The sequence below is a fragment of the Adiantum capillus-veneris genome, chromosome 10 (genome assembly GCF_014529385.1).
Source record: "Adiantum capillus-veneris isolate H3 chromosome 10, ASM1452938v2, whole genome shotgun sequence".
In the NCBI taxonomy this organism is placed as follows: domain Eukaryota; kingdom Viridiplantae; phylum Streptophyta; class Polypodiopsida; order Polypodiales; family Pteridaceae; genus Adiantum; species Adiantum capillus-veneris.
The window spans coordinates 64,225,741-64,245,475 of NC_140940.1; the positions used below are offsets into that span (position 1 = coordinate 64,225,741).

General features: G+C 42.6%; 1 protein-coding gene and 1 pseudogene across 2 annotated transcripts; one reads left to right on the forward strand and one right to left on the reverse strand.

Annotated features, from left to right (window-relative positions):
* The first annotated feature begins 2,975 nt into the window (after positions 1 to 2,975).
* Positions 2,976 to 3,895, forward strand: LOC147448958 (uncharacterized; annotated as a pseudogene).
* A 5,226-nt stretch (positions 3,896 to 9,121) lies between these two features.
* LOC147448959 (U-box domain-containing protein 26-like) lies at positions 9,122 to 11,554 on the reverse strand. Of its 2 annotated transcripts, XM_086521350.1 has the most exons (2): positions 10,495 to 11,554; positions 9,122 to 10,419 (listed from the first exon to the last, which is right to left on the reverse strand). In XM_086521350.1, exons 1-2 carry the CDS (start codon positions 10,739 to 10,741, stop codon positions 9,563 to 9,565), a joined length of 1,104 nt encoding a protein of 367 aa, XP_086377476.1. In that variant the 5' UTR covers positions 10,742 to 11,554; the 3' UTR covers positions 9,122 to 9,562. The 2 variants fall into 2 exon arrangements, with proteins under 2 accessions (XP_086377476.1, XP_086377475.1); XM_086521349.1 differs by having other exon boundaries at positions 9,122 to 11,549.
* Between the last annotated feature and the right edge of the window lie 8,181 nt (positions 11,555 to 19,735).

Consider the following 19,735-nt stretch of genomic DNA (forward strand, 5'->3'; position numbering starts at 1 on the left):
TTCACTGTGGCTTCCTCAAGTGTTTTAGGGTCTTGGGTCTTGACGTACTTCTTAAGCTCTGGTGTCAGACCTCGTATAAACCCCCATACTTGTTGAAAGGTATCTAAGCCTTCCAACTTGAGGATAACATCCCAATAGTGGGAGATATATTCAAGCAATGATGGGTATTGGCGCATGGAACATGTGTCCAAGCCATCCAATTCCAATCTGCCTCATTTGTAGGCAAAATTTATTTGTTAAACATAGCTTCAAAAGCTGCCCAACTCTGTGGTATGATATTCTTCTCCTTGAGAGACATCCACCATTTTTAGGCCTTGCCTTCCAGAGTTAAGCTCGTTTGCAGAGCTCTGACTACGTCCGGAGTACGCCGTAAGGCGTGAATTCCATCCCACTTGCTGAGAAAGATATTCACTGCATCCTTATTGTGGTCTTGGTCTTCTCCCTTAAAAATCGGTGGTTTGGTGTTTTTCAACAATTCATCCACCTCTTTTGTAGTGAGAGTATGCAACGTATCAGCATTTGGGCCTTGCCCTTGTGTAGCAACGTGCTCATGCATGTGCGGGTCAGCAGGACCCTTGGACTACTATTGCATTAATTGAATCACTAATGTGGATAGTTTAGTAGCATTTGTATTTAAAGCTTTAAAATTTTCATCCATGACTGTCATGCGTGTCTGAAGTGCACAAAATTCTTGAATATTGAGCAATTTGTAAGTGTCATCACCTGCCATAGTGTCATAGGTACTCTCCTTGAGAGGTTCCGGCCGTGGGCCATCATGGGCAGGATCAGACGTACTTTGCTCAAAATCAAATGTCATATTGATATATGAATCCATGGCGACACAGTACGGTGCAAGTAATAGCCAAAAAAAATACATGAGATTGAGAGCACTTGCAAAGAATAATTAGCCTTGATAATTCCGTCAAAATCAATAGTATCCCGGTGGAAATCGATCCGAATTGTCCGCCGTATAGGGAATTCCGCAATTCCTTGGTAGCCGAATCAATTATGCTTACAACAATCGTTAATTGATTTTGAAAGGTAATTGTACTTTGAACTCCCATCGGAATGCTTTTCTTAAATCTCCGAGTTTCTGCCTGTAATACGCAGAGAATTGTGTACTCGAAGTTTGTGCCGGTCGTGTCGAGATGTCGTGCCTTGTCGGACCTTGCTGAATCCGCACACGAGAGAGGGGGTGGGGTATCCCACTGTGGGTACCGTCCCTTGTTCTTGAAAAAAGGGTGTGGCCACTAACCCCCAAGGGGTTGGGCGCCCTTGTAATGTGGAAAAAAACGAACACTCAGCGGCTATGGCCGCTTACAGTATCACGCGAGCAAGGAAGGGGGCCATGGCGGCCACTGTATTGAGCAAGGGGCTTCGGCCTTGGGTCGTGAAACGCTCCCCCGCCCGGCGCGATGCCGTAGAGCCCGCAAGGGGTGAATTTGGTGCAGGTCCGCCTCGGCGGCTCCTCCTTGCAAGGGGGGTTGCCCACGGAATTCCTGCTTGTCATCCTCCTCATCACAAGAGAGGTGTTCCACGGTTTGGTGACCCCAACATGCAACTTGCTCATGCAAGGTTGTGTGGCTCCCCTCCTCCACGGTTGTGCCTTTCCCAAAAAAGAACCAAGCTCTTGATACCAATGTTAGACAAGGGGAACTAGAACCCAGGAGTCCACCACCCAACCACCCACTATATAGCATAGCCACTGGCCCCTTTGCCCTAGTTGGACTCCTTTTCCACACTGCCTAGCCCGACCTTGCCCTTGTCTAGTCCGGCCTTGCCGGTGTCCTGACCTCTTTAAAGAGATGTTCCCCCTGTGAGAAGCTTCCTAGTTCCTTTGGGAAAGTTTTCCTCATCTTTGGCCTTGCAAGTGATCTGAGAGGTTTTGTGAAGTTACAACCTTCATTTCAAAAAGCGATGGGATCCAATCAGCATTGTGAGAGCAATAGCATCTGTCAAGCCGAGAGGCTGTGCGGGCATACTGCATGCTGACATATGTGAATCCTGGTGTACTATTCCATGGGCCCACCTCCCATAAGTCCATGAGAGCCCATTTCTCATAGAGGCTCATCCATTTAGATTTTTCCGAGCCAGCTAGAAAACTCAAGGAGCATGTTCTGCCCTTCAACTTCTCCACCATATTGAAGTCCCCGAGTAGGAGCCACTCACCTTCAATCTGAGTATCTCTAAGGTACATCCATAACTTGGCTCTATCCTTAGTATTGCACGGGCTGTAGATATTAATGATAATGATAGCTAATATCCTTCTTTGGCTATTTGAGCCTAGATTTGGCCACGTTCTTGACTTCTCCATCTGGCTTACATTTCAACTTTCCAAACCCACTTTGTACCAATGGCCTAAAGACCATCTGTCATTTTTTATAAGTGCATCCATCATATTTTGATTGCATGGTAGCAATCCAATTTTCAAAATTATGTGCTTCGTCAAAAGGCAGAGGTTCCTCTACATCACATTAGCTAGAAACAACCAAAGCATAACAATCTGATGCATAAGATGCATGGCGAGAACCTGAACGAGTACGACTAGACAAAGGTGCATCCAATTTACTGTCACGCAAATTATAGCACTTGTCATACGATGTGAGCTTATAGAGTCCACAATATAATTTTCCAAATGCAACATCATCAAAACTAAGCTCATGAGTTGTACATCTCATCCACAAATTTCACAACAAAACCAATTCTAGCAAGTATAGATACATACAAAAGGTTCCTTTTTATCCTAGGCACATACTGTGCATCAACAAGTATGAAAGAATCACCATTTGTAGCAATCAACACAATCTTTCCAACTCCCTTGATTGGATAAGAGCCAGTGTTGGCACAAGGGATTGTATTCGCATGAGGGACAACCTCAAAGACGTGAACAAGTCACGATGTGAGGTAATGTGCTTTGTAGCAGCTATATCAAACTACCACACATGAGAATTTGCAGCAATTGACATACATGCATCATGGGAGATGCAAATGCAGGTATGTAGACCTTCCATAACCTTACCCACTACGAGCCAGTGAGTCCCATCAAAATTTACGCTCCTGCCCTGGGACGTGGTAAATCAATTAGCGGGTCATGAGTCCGCTGGTACTCGCACTGCATGGGTAGACGATGTGCAGCTACAGGAGGATTTTGACCAATTTTTGACAGCCGAGATAGATTGGCAGGCTCCTGTAAAATATTATATAACTCATGAGAAGTTCTAGCAGCGGGTGATTTTTATCGTCTCCAACAATCGCCTGCTGCATGTGAAGAGCAAGAAGAACTTCTTCTGTGTGGTGGATATTACAGAGGTGATGTCGCCCATGGAGGTGCTACTCGAGCAAAGGTATCTCACGCACTGCAGGAGCTGAGTGCTGCCCTTGCAGAGTCCAGAGGAGGAGTTGAAAGTGCTTGTGAGCATGACCTTGGCAGGGCTATAGGCGCAGCTGAAGGGCTACAACAAGCTGGCCATCGACATTCTCACGCTCCTCACCACGGTGCTGCAATTCTTGCATCGGCTTAGGTGCTGGGTGAATGACAATGTCAACGCCATGCTGGCGTTGCCAGTAGTACAGTGCTTAGTGGACAATTGAAGAGCGGTGCCCGCTTCTACTCATCATGCAACGTCAAGTGCAATAACTTGCGCTTGCCTGGCCATCTGCTGGTGCAGACCTAGACGTCAACGATGCTAGGATGGATCTCAAGGAAAGCAGCAGTTCCAAACTAGTCGACACTAGTACTCTGTCGGACGGCATTGCTGGAAATTTTGTTTCTCACGGTGGGGCGCCAACTGTGCGAAAGTGTGAATCCGATCGCCTAGGTGAACAAAAGCAGAGCTCTGTTGCGTTTTATTCACGCCTTCCAAAGTGAAGCGGTCTGTTCCAAGGAGGGTTCTCGTGTCAAAGTGTGGCAAACGGGCCATAGCCTACTCTACGCTCGCTAAAAGGTGCCGCTACCAGCAAGCTCAACCAATGGGATGCAAGCGCCAATACGCCATTGTAGATTGCTACTGAGGACACGCACATGATGAAGGTAGTGATTTTTATATTAACTCCTATTTTGTGTGTGACAAAAAGGACATATATTCATAACAGTGGATGATTTGACTGCACAACCATGCCTCCAGGTCGACAACACTGTAAGGTTTGTAATATGCATGCAATTTTCCATGCCTATGCGTTTACTTGGCGCAACACATAAATGCTATGAAGCAAGGCATAGATTCCATTTCTTATAATTTTTGGAGAGACCACACTGTTGCCAACTCTCCACCATACTTTTGTATGTCACTTCTGCATGACGTGCACTATATAACTAGCATTTTCACCTTTGCACCTGAGTGCAAGACAAAATGTTTAACTATTCACATTGTTTTTCTGTAGCTTGACTCAAACATTGTCCTCCGACTTGCACAATTGGACGACACTCGTACATGATTATCAGGTCGGTAGTGCAACTCAATTTTTACAGTGTATTGATGCTTTCTGTATTTTTTGAGTTTGTCAAAGCTTTTGTAAGTTTAATTTGGTCACATGTTTTCCTCACGAGTGCATGCTCAATGTCGATCATCATGTCTATATATCAAATAAACACCCACTTCTTGTCTCACAGTGCGACAATTCAACTTATGTATTGGAATACTCAATACACTCTGTACATGTTCATTGCTTCATTCCTAGGTGATTGATGTGAATCTACATATGTCCTTGTTTGGTTTGGAAAAGCATCTTATATATTGCAACCCGTTTTCCTTTGCATAACCGTTTTGGAGCACGAGGACAACCCTTTAGCCCAGCATTTTCCTCCTCAAAAATGTTTTGCACCAGCTCTTTCGATCGACAACCAAGATTCCTTTCTCCCTCTGACTATGACAATCTCTCTCTCTCTCTCTCTCTCTCTCTCTCTCTCTCTCTCATGTTCTACGAGAAATAAAAGAAAATTGACTACGCTTGATTGAGAATAAGATGGGTTTCTCAAAGAGAGGTCCACGTTCTAGAGACCAAATGGTCAATATAACTAGGCTGAATGGCAATTTGCAAACAACTACCAAAGTAATTTATTAAAAGCTGCAACCCTTTTGCTCGGTTCACTTACCCTCTTAAGTAGCCCTTTGTTGTACAACTTGCTTCTTCAGAATGCTCGTCAAGTCCCAAGCTAAGCTATTATTGGTGCCTATCAATTGGTTCTACTCATTTGTTCGTGTCCCACAACAAAACCCGAGGTGACAGCAATCACAACCAACTAACCAAGTAACCAACTGCGCTCCAAAATTTATCAAATCATGTTCAACACAGCCCCACCAAGCAAGACCATTTGAAAATTAAGTTTGCAAGGCTTTCAAAAAGCATATAAATTCTCCATTTATGTTTCTAGAACTTCTTTCCAAATTAGGCATGGCATTAGCGGCCATTCACACATGTGGAGCAACCAAAGGTCTTTGGGATGCTTCCTTTCCATATTTGCAAGTGCAAGTTCTCACAGCAACCGTGCCAATTTCTAAGCACATGGTTGCAAATTTCCTTTGCATGCAGAGGTAGGATGTCCATTAAAGCATCCACAAAGTCGAATAGATCAATATTGTACGACCAACACGCTATGCTTTGGCATTCTGGACTGTTTGAATCACGTGAAAGTGCATGTGATTTCTTCCCATTCGACTAAGCCATAAATTACAAGTAGGAAAAAAAGCATGCAATGCGTGCATGTGTATGGTGTGATTTCAACATAGATCATGCAAAAAGCATGCATGAGAGGGAATTTACGCCCACTTTCCTAGGCATTTTACATGAGGCACCATATGCACAAGATGCATATGAAGCCACAAGGATTTCCCAAGTACACAATGAAAGGAAAGCACGAGTATACAAGAGCCATGGAAAGCTGTTGGAGCGTTTTCGAGCTACACGGCAAGCCACAATCTTCGAGTAGCTAATGGAGCCAACAACTTTCACTACGGCGTATGACACTGTCATACAACATCATTGATCAAATTATGGTCGATTGTTTGGTTAATAGTCGACTTGAGGCCAATTCACATTCAGATATGCCATATATATGCAACGATACAGAAGTATGTAGTTATGGACTAAAGTCGTCTAGGCAGGTCAACAGGTTAAAAGCAGAGCTCGGCTTCTCCAATTTTTCTCTGACTGCAACATCAAAGATGCTCTATGACATCGACGGGATGTGCAATTGTGATACAAACACTATTAAGTGTGTAGTTTTTCTTGTTACCATTGATCATATGTACAATCACAATTAGTAATTTATAGCCTATGGTAGTATATCCCACTACTAAGAGAAAATACAAAGTGTGCTTCTAGTTTTACTTATCAATATTTCTGTTGACAGGTTTTACCACTATGTCTATGAGATGGTATCTCCAGGAGATGGTATGATGTGTCATGAAAGGATAACACTTTGGAGTAAGTGTACCTCAAGCCTCGTGCTCACTACAAAAAGACTACATGTGTGCAATAGATTTGTTTCTTGTTTAGTTTTTAGTATTCATATTTCTTTTTTAGGATATTATGATGTATATATGGCTACAAGCAAGTATGAACTATGGCTAATTTGAGTTTTGTTTTAGAATACTAAGAGTGTGTCATCTGCTAATAGCTTGATTACGTTTCAAGTCACCTTTTGCTATTCAAACTAGAGGCAATGTGCATCAATCAAAGTATAATGCCTTGGGAGCATGCAAAAAACCCAATCTGAAGTCACTCTATCCAACCACTACGAGTGTGAAGTTATCAATGCTCATATCTAAGATCATGCTTAGCTACTCAAGTTAGAAGCAATGAGAAGCCGTACGAGCGCACAATTTTAAGTAGATGAATATAGATGCAATTCTTGTGCAACCATGAGTGGGCACACTTGCATCCATCGTATTGTGGAGTTGATACATTAGCAAGGATACTCCACAGAAAGCTCTTCTTCTTTAGTGAAAAACAATATTTACTCTACATGTCGAGGGTAAATGGACCCATAAACTTCGACACAAGGTGCCAGCCTTTTATTACGTGTTACAAGCAAATCCGACTACTCATCACTTGCTGATTAACATTAGTAAGAAGCATTCTAGTTTTGTCAAGGAATTTCTTAAGAAAAGGAGCAATAAGTTTTCTTACTTAAAGTGTCTAGCTTGAGATAAGTGTCTAGCTTGAGATAGGCTCTACTATAGTATAAAGAGCAATCAATTTACTCATTTTGACCATCTCACTTGACATTAGCTCTGAAATTATAACGTAAAAGCAATCAATTTTCTCAATTCAAGCATCTTCGTTGAGATAGGCTCTGCAATCAGTTACAACATGGAAACAATCAATATTCTCAAATCGAGCATCTCGCTTGAGCAATCAATTTGCTCAAGTCAAGTGTCTGGTTTGAGGTAGACTCCACTACGAGTATGAGAAATAGTTAGAGATTCCTTTTGGCCCAAAGAACAATCTCTTACAAAAATATGGATTGCAATCATCCAATTTACCATTTGCTACCAATATATAGTTCCGCCTATGAGTACCAGCTTTGATAAGTATCACATGTATTAGTTCACCTGATGCAAGTTTAAATTAAAGAAGCATTGATTTTCTTACAAAAACATTGATGTTTTCAAGAAGTTTTAAAAATAGACCTTGAACACACGGGATACACACAATTTATAAATATTGAAAGCCCCCCTCCCCTCTTTACTATGATTCACCAATGAGACAAACCTTCTTTATCACTTTCATTTTGCAAAGCGAGCCTGCTACATACACTTCCTCGCTGGTTGAATTCCCCATTATCTCACACAATACAGGAATGCTATATTCGTGTTTGGACACAGTCAAGTTATAAGTTCACATTGGCATACTTCCAAGGGGAAGCTTGTTTGTATGACACAATATTCCATTCAACCCTAAAATCAGAATCATAAGGCAGCAACATCTTTCGAAGAGAGTTTGACCCTTGGTAGATAAGAGCTCAAAAATGCTACCCTTGAAAAGAATTGTAGGCGATTAGAAGATAATTGTATGCCCTTCTCATTTTTGTGTAGAAAGAAAAAGGGAGTTTCTTTACTGCGGTCAAAATCAAAAGTAGTCGCCGTTCAAAGTCGAGGGGCATTCACGAGCTTTACCTATTTTCCTTCAATAGACCATGTCTTTAAGCGTGAATGAAAGTGACTCTGCACCCACAGTTTTCATGGGCAGTCACCATTGAGCAACGACAACGATAGGCACCCACAGCTTTCTTGGGTAGCCATAGAGCAATGACAACCATAAACAATGATAGACACCTACAGCCCCCACCCACCCATCTATTTTTTAAAGAAGTGCATGCACAATGTCGAGAATGATTTGCAACGGAGCTGACTAATGCTGATTTAACTGCTCTTGTGACCCCATTACCAATCCGTTCAATGTAGAAAGGAAGGGTAAAATAAAGCCAAGAGGAAACGAGTCCCAACCCCAGATGGCCTTCTACTTCTGAGCTGCCTCAATGTTAAGCCAATCTCTTTGTTAACCTCTAGTACCATAGTTTCAGGGGATTGGCCATTTTCAGGCTTTCGTTCCCGTTCAAATTCCAAATACTCGATCAGTGTTAAGACAACACAGAGTGGTTTCCGTTTCTGTTTGCCATTCCACACTCTAATTTTCTGTTCCTGGTAACTATGGTCCTCTACCTCTTACATATATAACACAGAGATATAAACAAATATGGTATTCTCCTCTACCTCTTACATAGATAACAAAGAGATGTAAACAAATATGGAGAGGTGAATTTCACTTACTTTCCAACAAAAGTAAGTATTGAGGCGTAAACCCTATACACTATCCAGTAGGTAATTGAGTACGGAATTACAGGGAAACCCTCACCTTGGCACTGGAGGTGCAGGGACAATGCATGCACAATTGCAGGGAAAAGCTTCACCTTCTCACCCCTGGAATCGCAACGACATTGCCATATGCTCGATAAGGCTCTTCATACAAATCAAGTCTTAAACCAACTCCTTGACTATTACCTGAACTACTCTGAAAACCATCACAGTTTAAACTTCCAGCTTAGGCTCTTCACAAAAGTGAAGGCTCTTAGGCTTTTCAAAGACTTGTGTTACACATTGGGTGATATGCCATGCTACAGTTTTTAGCTGAATGAGTAATACGCAAGAATATGTTAGCCTTACCATTAATCTTCCATGTTGGGACCTTAGAACATGGTTGACAACCAAGCCGAATAGTTACAAAACCCTCGAGCAACGGAGCTACTGACATTCACAAAAACTGGCTACTGCTTTCATGATTTGATTTTTGGATTGCACTGCTGTACATGTACTTTCAAGAAGAATAAGCTCACTGTTAGGTATTCTGCTTCTCTGGTGGACCCTTACGCAGAGAAATCCAAACAGCATACCACAGATGCTAGCAAGTTGAGCCTCAGATCTGACAGTCAGTCCGCCACCATCATCAAATAAATATAGCAGACCCATGAAGCTTTACAACAAGACATTTCTTTCTCATACACTCTTTGTTACACAAAAAAATATAAAACATCGACCAAAAGGCAGAGCCTCATCATCTATAATTATAGGTAACACTGATCACGAACTGAATGAAGACGCTTGAGGAGCTCCTGCACTTTACACTTGACCCGAGCAGAGCCACCACTTTGTAACACAAGTAGCAACTGGGGATATATGCCAGCCTCTAAAGCTAACTGCAGGGTTTCAATCTTGTTCGAAGCACATACTTCCAGTACACACGCAGTGGCATATTCAGTGCTGATATCCGATACCCTCACCATTTTTTCAATCAAAACTGGAAAGAAGTCTGGAAGACTAGCAGCAGCATCTTTGCCTTCCACTGTGGCACAAAGAAGCTCGAGTGTTGCTAGCACTCTTTCTATGCATGGCTTCTGGCATCTTCTGAGTAAATTCACAAGGGCAACCACTGCTCCAGCCTCCACAGCCTTCATTCGGTTAGCTCTAGACTCGCATGCACTTCCCATCACTTTGACTACCCGCTTCTGTGCCTTGCTGTTCAGGCTATTGTCTGCAAGTAAATTTACCAACCCTTCAAAGACACCCTTTGCTTTACCAATGACTTCTCTTGAATCGTCTTGCTTAAAGAGAGTTCTAAATAGCGTCGCAGCAGCAAGCTTTGCCCCTGTAGAGCTATGCTGGAGATGCCATATTATCCATGAGAGCTTTTGTGGCTCCATGACTAGACTTTCCGTCTCTGAGTTATTTCTGCATAGCAGGGCAAGGACAGAAAGGGCATCCTCACAAGCTTCACAAGCTTCATGAGCAAGGTCAGAACCATTTACCCAGAGCAAAGACACCAGAAGCAGTGGACCACCAGTACTAACAATGCACTGCTGATTTTCCTCGCTCTCTTTGGCAAGCTGTTTGAGGCCTCTAACAGCTGATTGCACATTCTGCCCTGTTGCAATTTCCTTTAGAAAGAAAAGCACACAATCTCGAGTATCTACACGATTGGATGGTATGATGTTCTCACCTTTGAAAGACCTCTTCCAGCCATTATCTGCACACCATGCTTGTATTAGGCGCCTCACAATCACGTTTGGTATGACGGAAGCATCCTGCAAGGGCATCATGGTAACAGGGCATGTTTTATTGCCCGCTTTGAGCCATTTCTCTATGTTGGCCCTGTCATATGTAAGACCAGTAGACAAGGTGACCGGATCCTTCATCACTTCCAAAGAGATGGGACACCGAAAAGATGGAGGCACAGAGCGTGCCATTTGATCACATCATCTCCATGCACTGACAAAGGGCTAGTTGCTAAAGGGAAGTACAGTGCAGCATAAGCAAGCACGCACAGTGGATTTCAACAAGTGAGATTGCCGTAGAGTATACGAGGAGAAATGTGTTTGTTGATGGTGTGCGGGCGTGCGCGTTTGGATGTGTGTGTGTGTGTGTGTGTGTGTGTGTGTGTGTGTGTGTGACACACAGAGAGAGAGAGAGAGAGAGAGAGAGAGAGAGAGAGCTGAGCTGAAGATTAACGGGACCTTGGGAACGCAAAAGGTTTACGTTTTCGCTGCTAAAACGCTTGCGCATTTCTCCGTCATCACCGAAGCAAAGATCGAGCAAAATGCCGGCAAGATTTAACACAGACCTTCCTGTGTAAAAGGCTCTGCCACAATCAACAGAAGTAATGGCGGCATACCTTGAAGATCCTTCACGCAGAAATATGGAGCCCGTGGAGGTATGGAAGCTGGCCTGAAGAGCGATAATTGTGAAGAAGATAAGGAAAGCAATGAAAGGCAGGCGGGCGACTACGAGAGCTTCAGTCTCCCTCTCTCTCTCTCTCTCAGGCGCTCTCTTTCTGTGTCTGGCAAGGTGCAATGGCGACAGATATGTACAACCCGGGGCTTAAGCATCCCATTATCGGTAAAACTCCCGCCACTTTCTTACCCGTTGTGTAGATTTTGCCTATTCGCCATTATTAAGAGAGGGCCGCCCTTGGCCTTCAGAGTCCATACCCTAGGTCCTACCTCTGGTCGTGAGTGTGACTTTTCATAACTTGGAAGAAAATGTCAAATCCATGCCTTTGAACGTTTGAAGGAAGACTGGCCAATTGCATGCATTATATGCCTCTTTCATCATTCTCCTCCCATCATTCATCAAGTAAGGCTTGTTAAGCCACCGCTCTCACCTCGGACTCGGGAGCAGCAATGTAACACGAATCACGATGATAATTCTTATGAGAGCTGAGAGAAATAGAGACAAAGACTAGACCTAGCATCCATGGCAAACTTTTAGTGTCGTGTGAGCTCTTCACGTCAAATGTCTCTTCTAGCAAGACACCCCCCCTTCTTGGCATGGCCTCCCCTGTCCCAATCAGCATTTCCCCCAAACACCCTCTCAGATTGCCAATAAGGCTATGGGCACACGAGGCTTAATTATCAGTTATTTGAACGGATAGCTAAGCCTCATTCGCATTAAATGAATAACTATGCCTACCCTTTGTAATTATGCCGATTTTGGCATAGTTGTGAAGTTCAAGGCATAGTTGGGAGGTTGAATGAATAACTAAGCCTTGTGTGACCATGCAAGAGGCTTAGTTATTCATATAATGATGTGTCTAGGCATCTTTAGCATAGCTATCTATAATCGATAACTAAGCCTCGTGTGACCATAACCTAACTCCCCTTGTCCTTCTTCACATCGTGTTCTCTCTGCCAAGATTTTGGAAAGAAACCCTAAAGGCCTCCTTTACGAATACCTTCCCAACGCCTACTTTCACTAAATGTGGTTTCTTGAGAAGCGGCATAAATTGACTCTCTGATCGAGTTGTGCAACTCACATCTGTTCATGAGATAATCGAGTAGATCAGCTATGTATAATCTTCCTATACATGGTGACATCCTCAAGCACTTCACCCAGTTTAGCTCTCATCTTCAAATTCTGACCCGAGGGCATAGCAATAGGCTTACAATCAACCATACCATACTTTGACAACATATCTAGTGTGTGTTGCCTCTATGAGAGCCATATGCCCTCTCGCATGTGAATACTCTCCATGAACAAAAAGTATCGCTACTTTTTTGTCAAATTCCTTAAGAATCTTTACATCCACTTCTACCTAATGACTACCTCCAACAACTAAATTTTGGAGAATCCTTACATCCGCATTAGCCTATGACTAGCTCCAACCACTAAACCATCCACACAGATGCAAGCTACCACAATATTCGCATCTCTCCTTTGCATATACAATGCATGCTCTACATGAACCAGACAAAACCAATGGTCACCCAATATGGTTGCATGTTAAGTTCTAGGTGCTTGCTTCATCCTATAACGTGTCCTCTTAGGCTTACATACATATTTGGGGTGATTCAACTTTCACATTGTCATAGCCCTTTGGATTCTCCATGCACAACTCTTCTTGAAAGTCACCATGTTAAGCTCTTTACCTCCATCTAATGCAAAATCTAAGCTTTTGACACACCCAATACCCATGGGTGGGATCCATCTTAGCTATGAAGGTGAATGTCTCCTCATAATAAATGTGAATGTCTTCTCATAATAAATCTCGGTGTGGTCACTCATCAAAAGTTCCCTATATCACATGCGTTTAGGATATTATTAGCAATACCCACATGTACCTAATATATTTGCACTATGCACATCTTTTAAAAACCCTCGAGCGCCCCTTTTGGACATAAAGTAAAAATTTTAAAGCATATATAATCTCCTCTGATTAACGACATGACATAGTACACATTTGAAGAGTGGCCACCTTAGGTAATAATTCCCATCAGTCCGTGCATAACCTTTTGCTACCATTCTAGCTTTGTACATGCTCATTGTCGCATCTGCACTATCTTGTAGATCCACTTATACCCAATCACATTTGTTCTTTGGGGCAAGGGCACCAAGTCCCAAGTCTCATTTGCACAAAAGGAAACCATTTGTTCATGCATAGCTTGCTCCGACTTTGTATTTCCAACAGCATTCTCAAAACAAGTGGTCTTTAAATCCTTCATAATCTTTCCTATATGCATAATGGTAAGACACACAATAGCTATACATCAATTGTTGCACATAATTTCCCCCTCTTCAAGTCTACATGATCTAGGAGGACTACCATGTGCTCTATTCTATCTCCATTCTTCTTGCACTTAGAGTCTTCAAAGAAGCTTTTCTTTGAGCCACTTGAATCTCAATGACTTGCACCCTAATTGGGCATTCTTGGGGCATCATTAACCCTTTTATTTTCTGTTATCATACATATGTGGTACTGATGTGTGTGAACACACTTAGGACCGCTAGGGCATTTTTTTCCTCACTAGGAGGTTTTTTCCTCGTGCATTGTATATACGCCCATCACTCTAGGGATATGTTAATCTTTCATTTGTGCACTAAGCAATACTACGCTCTCTTGTGTGCCTTGAGCTTCTTTGTCTTCTTCAAGCTGTGTGTGTTTCCCTGAAACCCTTTTTCCAACAACAATTGGTATCAGAGCAAGTTGCGTCCTCCCGGGCTTAATTGCTAGCATCGCTAGCACACACATGCTCACTTTCTCATATTTCTATGAGCTTGGGTGAGCATAAACATGTCGACAAGTACTTCAGGATAGCTCGTAGAACTGGGCCTACTCAGAATGTTCATTTGGGCTCATTTTGGCCTCTGTTTCTACTACAAGCAGTACTGCATTGGCAATTTTGTCCTTTTGGACAGAATTTCTGTCAGTGCCATTTCCTACATAACAGGTCTCGTACAATATTCTTCGGGTTTTGCTATATAGAACGTGTTGTTCTCGCTTAGTTTCTCCTCTTTTCGGGCAGTTTTCACATCAGGTGTAGGCACTCGTCATGGCTGACAACAACACGGATGTGTTCAAGATGTTTTCTATTGAGGATAAATTGGATGGGGATAGTTACCCAATGTGGGCTTACATTATGCAACATTGTGCGCTCCTTGCCGCACTGTCGAAGCAAGGGACTTGCCGATACACCGTGTGCGAGCCACAAATGGCTCCAAGCACACAACAAGCCTAAACTAGCAAGCTCAAGAGAGCAAAGGGTGTGTCACTCACCGCCTTATGCTCCTGCCGTAGAGGATTCCTCGCCGCGAAGAAGAGGGAGACGCCGCTACGCCGCGCTCAACCGCCTCACCGCCGTCGTGCCGCCGCAACGCTCGATCGCACTCTCTCTCTCTCTCTCTCTCTCTCTCTCTCTCTCTCTCTCTCTCTCTCTCTCTCTCTCTCTCTCTCTCTCTCTCTCTCTCACGCACACACACAAGGAGATGGTGAAGGAGAAGGTGGAGATGGAGCAAGAGCAACTTCTATTGCACAATGAGAGAATGACTCAATTTTAGGTTTAATTGGCTTTTATGTGAGCTCACCCCATTCACACTTGGGCGCCCATGCTTAGCCAACTAACCCTAGCATGTTCGTGTTAGAGTGCGCCTCTCATCGGCGATCACTCTACCTTTCCCTATTGGACCGACAAACCCGGTGCCTGACTCTACTTAAATAAATAATACGGTTACAGTGTCCGTCGTAGGCGATAGGGTGTCTGTGAGCCACGAGGGTTAACATTGCCCCCCTTCTTGATGTAGATTCCGTCCTCGGAAGCTATTGAGTTGAAGCTTGGTATGTCCATGTTGTAGAGCATCTAGATTTGAATCTGCAAGGCAAAGTCATTGTTTTAGCAAGCGGAATTATATTGCCATAAATCATGAGGGGAATGTAAAGTACATGTGGAAATGAGTAAATGCAAGATTTATGAGATGTTAGACTGCCATTAAGGACAAATAAATTGCACTTTGAGTAAATTAATTAATCAAGAGTTTTGAGCATATGGATGAGTCTATCAATTAGTTAGCTATGACTAAAGTTAAAACAACTACTCTAGTACTAGCTAAGCTAAGAAGATTATCTAAATGCAAGATTCCCTAATTATGCTTTTCAGCTTTGATTAGCCAACTCGCTCTCACAACTGCAAACAAAAGCTTGAAATGTTAACTGTAAGCTCAATGGAAGTCTTTTAATTTTTTTAATTTTTATTTTTTTTTAATACTTTTTTACTTTGGGTCACAATCATGTGACGTGTGTGCTTATTTTGTATGTTCGGGGTTTTTTGCTTCTCAAGGAAAAGCGCCCACACTGGGAACCTCTAGGGCTCTAGTACCATAAACAATACATGTGAGTGAAGTACCAATTCAAGCCAGGATTTCTCTTCCAGCGTAAGATTTTTCATTTGTGGCACTTATGTTTTTTTTTTTTGTTTGCTTCCATTTCCTTGGTATTCTCACTAGTGTTTTTTGTTGTTTGAGTGAGCAAGCCTTTCTCTGCCTAAAACATTCCTAAGGTCTCAAATACTCGGATAATTTTATTAGCTAGGCCTAGTGGTCAAGTAAATGAGTTAACCTAAAGTCACGGTCTCCTAATCACCAAGCTCATCCATAAGATTAAACTGGAGTTCAATCAATCTTAAGCAAAGACAAATTTATACATCTATAATGGCAGATAACAATCATAACTATTGCACTCAAACAAAGAATGAAAAATCATTATTAGCAATTACACATATCCACCAACATGAATCATGGAAAGTAGTACACCTGGAGGTATGGAGTGGCTCATTTCGTTGAAGCAGATGTCCTCAGCCATGTGGATGGAGATCCATATAAGTCCTACCTAACACATCCAAAAACAGGCACTATACCTCTAGGAGGCATGTCAGTGTGAAAAATTAAAACTCCTAAAAAACAAACTCAAAACACAATCTAGACCCCTAACCTACCTATATGTCACCCCTTTTAGAATCAAGGAAAGATGATATTATATAAACCGGGTGGCCACCCTTAGGCTAGGCCTCTATCCTCATCATCTAGATAAATAAAATCGTTGTCCGTGAGGCCATAGTCTTCCTCGGTCTCTATTAGTTCCTCTTCATCATCCTCTTGTGCAAGCATGCTAATCAAGAACCTCGCGATGCGTGGATACTCATCTTGTGCAAAAGAATAAGCATGTGCCATTGGAGACACATTCGCTACTGGGTAGGGATCGCTAGTTAGCCATAGACGTATCAGCCATTCTAACTCCTCAAAATTTCTCTCACATGCAAGGCTCTCTATCAAATCCCATTCGCAAGAAAGTATAGGGTAGCATACGTAGAACACTTGAGGAAAAGACAAAGGGTACCTTTCATAAAAAATAGAAGTGCATGCCTCTGGTGAAGTAGCCATTTCTGACAAGACAGATAGATTTGGTTAGGCCTTTAAAACATAAGAGTTGTTTTTGTGTGTTGCTTGAATTGACACGGTGAATTTGGACTTATATGTAAGATCTGATAGGGTGCTCTCTCGTTGCTAGTCGCTCTTGCTCTTTACTATTTTTGTTTTTTGTGAGTATAAGGCTATATATATACATTCCCTAAGATTGGAATTGAGAGGTCAGGGAGGAAGATCTGATAGGGTGCTCTCTCGTTGCTAGTCGCTCTTGCTCTTTACTATTTTTGTTTTTTGTGAGTATAAGGCTATATATATACATTCCCTAAGATTGGAATTGAGAGGTCAGGGAGGAAGGTTGAGAGGGGAGCGAGTGAATGATTGATGTTAGCAAACACTCCCCCCTTCCTTGGGTAGATCATACCTTTTGGAATGAGGTCGTCACCTTTTGAAACCAATTGTTCCAAGTTGTTATGGGTGAAGGTTTTAACCAATAGTTTTCGACCGCCCTATGCGTTTCATCTAGTTGCAAGGGTGGTAAGGTACTCTCCCATGATTTTATTTGCAACGTTGTTGTAGGTGGTGAACTTACCCCGGGAGGTGCAAACTCTTTCGTGCTTGTATGGATATGTACAGTGGTAGCTGGAGGTTGTGTCGAAGCTTCTATTTGCGTATAGGAACTACATGAAGAGCAAGAAGCTTCATTTGATTTTCCTATTCCTGAGCTAGGTGGAACAAATCGTTCTTTCTTTGGTACCCAAACTAGCTCTAGATCAGGTGTGTAACATTCCATGATTTTTTTCTTTCCGCGATTTTCAATTTGTTTTGGAGCCACAGGATTGGGTTTACATGGGCCAGGTGACAGGTAAGAGTACACTTTACGTTTGGGCACCCAGATTTGATCATTTCCTTCATAGTATCCTTGGGCTTCCAATAGTCATTTAGGAATCCAACGCAATGTTTCTTTACATTTCTAGGAGTGAGTGGGACGGTTCTTACTAGGTTTCCGTTTTTTTGCATCAACCATGCTCACTACAGAGGCTTTAGGGACCCACTTGTATGTTTTCTCTGTTATATTAGGATGGTTCTTGTGTGTCTCAAGCTTTCTTTCAACTACATCAGTTGAAGCTCTAGAGAGTTGGGCTATGGGGACGTATGGTTCAACCTCCTGGACATGCAATGTCTTGGGTTTTATTTCCTTAGGCAATATCTCAGGGACTATGGCTTGAGTGGTAGGGCTAAGAGTTGGTTTTTGCGTTGTAACACCCCCAGTCCCCCAATCAATAGTGCATTTGGTGGCTATCATCCACGTGCGGCCTAGGTTTATATTACCCTCCATAGTTCCAGTAGGCATGACCAAAAAGTCTTGAGCTACAATTCCATTGTCATAACTGACAGAAGTGTGCCAGATTCCAAAAACCGTAGTTTTTTTCTTGTTGACACCCTTGACTTGGATAATACTCTCAGATAGAGGTGGCTTCCCTAACTGACACCACACCCCATAGGATAGCAGATTATATTTAGCACCCGTGTCCAATAAGGCGTTATATAGCACTTTTCCATAGGCACTATTTAACTCAATAGGGTATCGTAGAGGTGTGTCAGAGTCCAACCCATCCTCTTCGATTTCCACGTGGAATGCATTTGTGACTCCAAGGTTAGCCTCTCGTTTTTGTCTTATACGTTGTTGTCGCTCCTTAGCCTCAGCTTGAGCTTGTATCTTGTTTAACTCGGTTTGTGCTTTGGCGGCCTTCTTTTGATGAATGGCCCGTAGTTCTTCTTGGCTTAAAGGATCATAATATCTTTTGAATTTACTCCCATTGAGGAATCCAATGGTTTCAACTCCATCAAGAGTTTCCACACGAAGGGTACCTTGTGGGGTAATTTCACATACTCTATATGGTCCTTTACCAGCATATTTCAACTTTTTCTTCTCTTTACGTACTCCATACATAAGGACTTTATCACCAACTTTGATGTCCTTGTCCTTCACATGGCGATCAAACCACTTCTTTCTCCTATCCTTTTCCACAAGAGCATTTTGCACAGCCAACTGTCTCTCTTCGTCTAGTTTTTCTAAGATATACAAACGCTCGGTTAAGGGGTTACCATTCCATCCTTCTTGCGAAGCTACCCTAAGACTAGGAATGACAAACTCCCAAGGCATAACCGCTTCTTGGCCGTATACCATTTTGAATGGCGTACAATTAATAGCCACTTTATAAGCAGTACGATAAGCCCATAGAGCAGATGTCAACTTCAAATCCCAATCAGTGCGATGAGCTTCTACCGTCTTGGTTAAAATAGAGATTAGAGTCTTGTTGGTGCTCTCGGCTTGTCCATTAGCTTGCGGGTAATAAGGTGTAGACTTATGGTGGGATATCATAAAGGTCGTGGTAAGCTCTCTTATTACCTCATTTATAAAATGGGTACCATTATCACTAACAATTTCAAAAGGGCAACCAAATCTTGTGATAATGTTCTCAAAAAGAAACTTAGCTGTTGTCCTCGCGTCAGCTTTTTGTGAAGCCTTAGCTTCAGCCCACTTTGTTACATAGTCCGTAGCAACTAGAATATATCGAGATTGAGTGTTGCGAGCTGCGGGACTAATTGGACCTACAAAGTCTAAGCCCCATTTTTCAAATGGTTGGGTTACTTTAATAGGATGTAAGGGCATTCTGTCTTTGCGCTGTGTGGTCTTGTAACGTTGGCACTCATCACACCCTTTTGTAAAAAGTGATGCATCCTTAAATAAAGTTGGCCACCAATAGCCTGATTGCAGCACCTTTCTAGCAGTCAGGTCTCCTGAAAAATGTCCTCCTGCTATGCCCATATGTGCTTCTTGCAAGATATACAAATATTCATCCTCGCGGGCACAACGCCTAAGAATATCATCCTTGCCTAATCTATACAGAGTTCCGGCAATCAAACAATAGGGTTCACATTCTTTTACTAGCCTTCGAGCGATATCCTTACGAAGTTCCTTGGGTGGAAAACCATTAACTAAAAAGTTAACAATGTTCTCACTCCATTCAGGCATAGTCTCAACTATG

Bases quoted from the DNA above. Each gene is read 5' to 3' on its own strand.
- LOC147448959 (XM_086521349.1), bottom strand. From the start codon at position 10,741: ATGGCACGCTCTGTGCCTCCATCTTTTCGGTGTCCCATCTCTTTGGAA.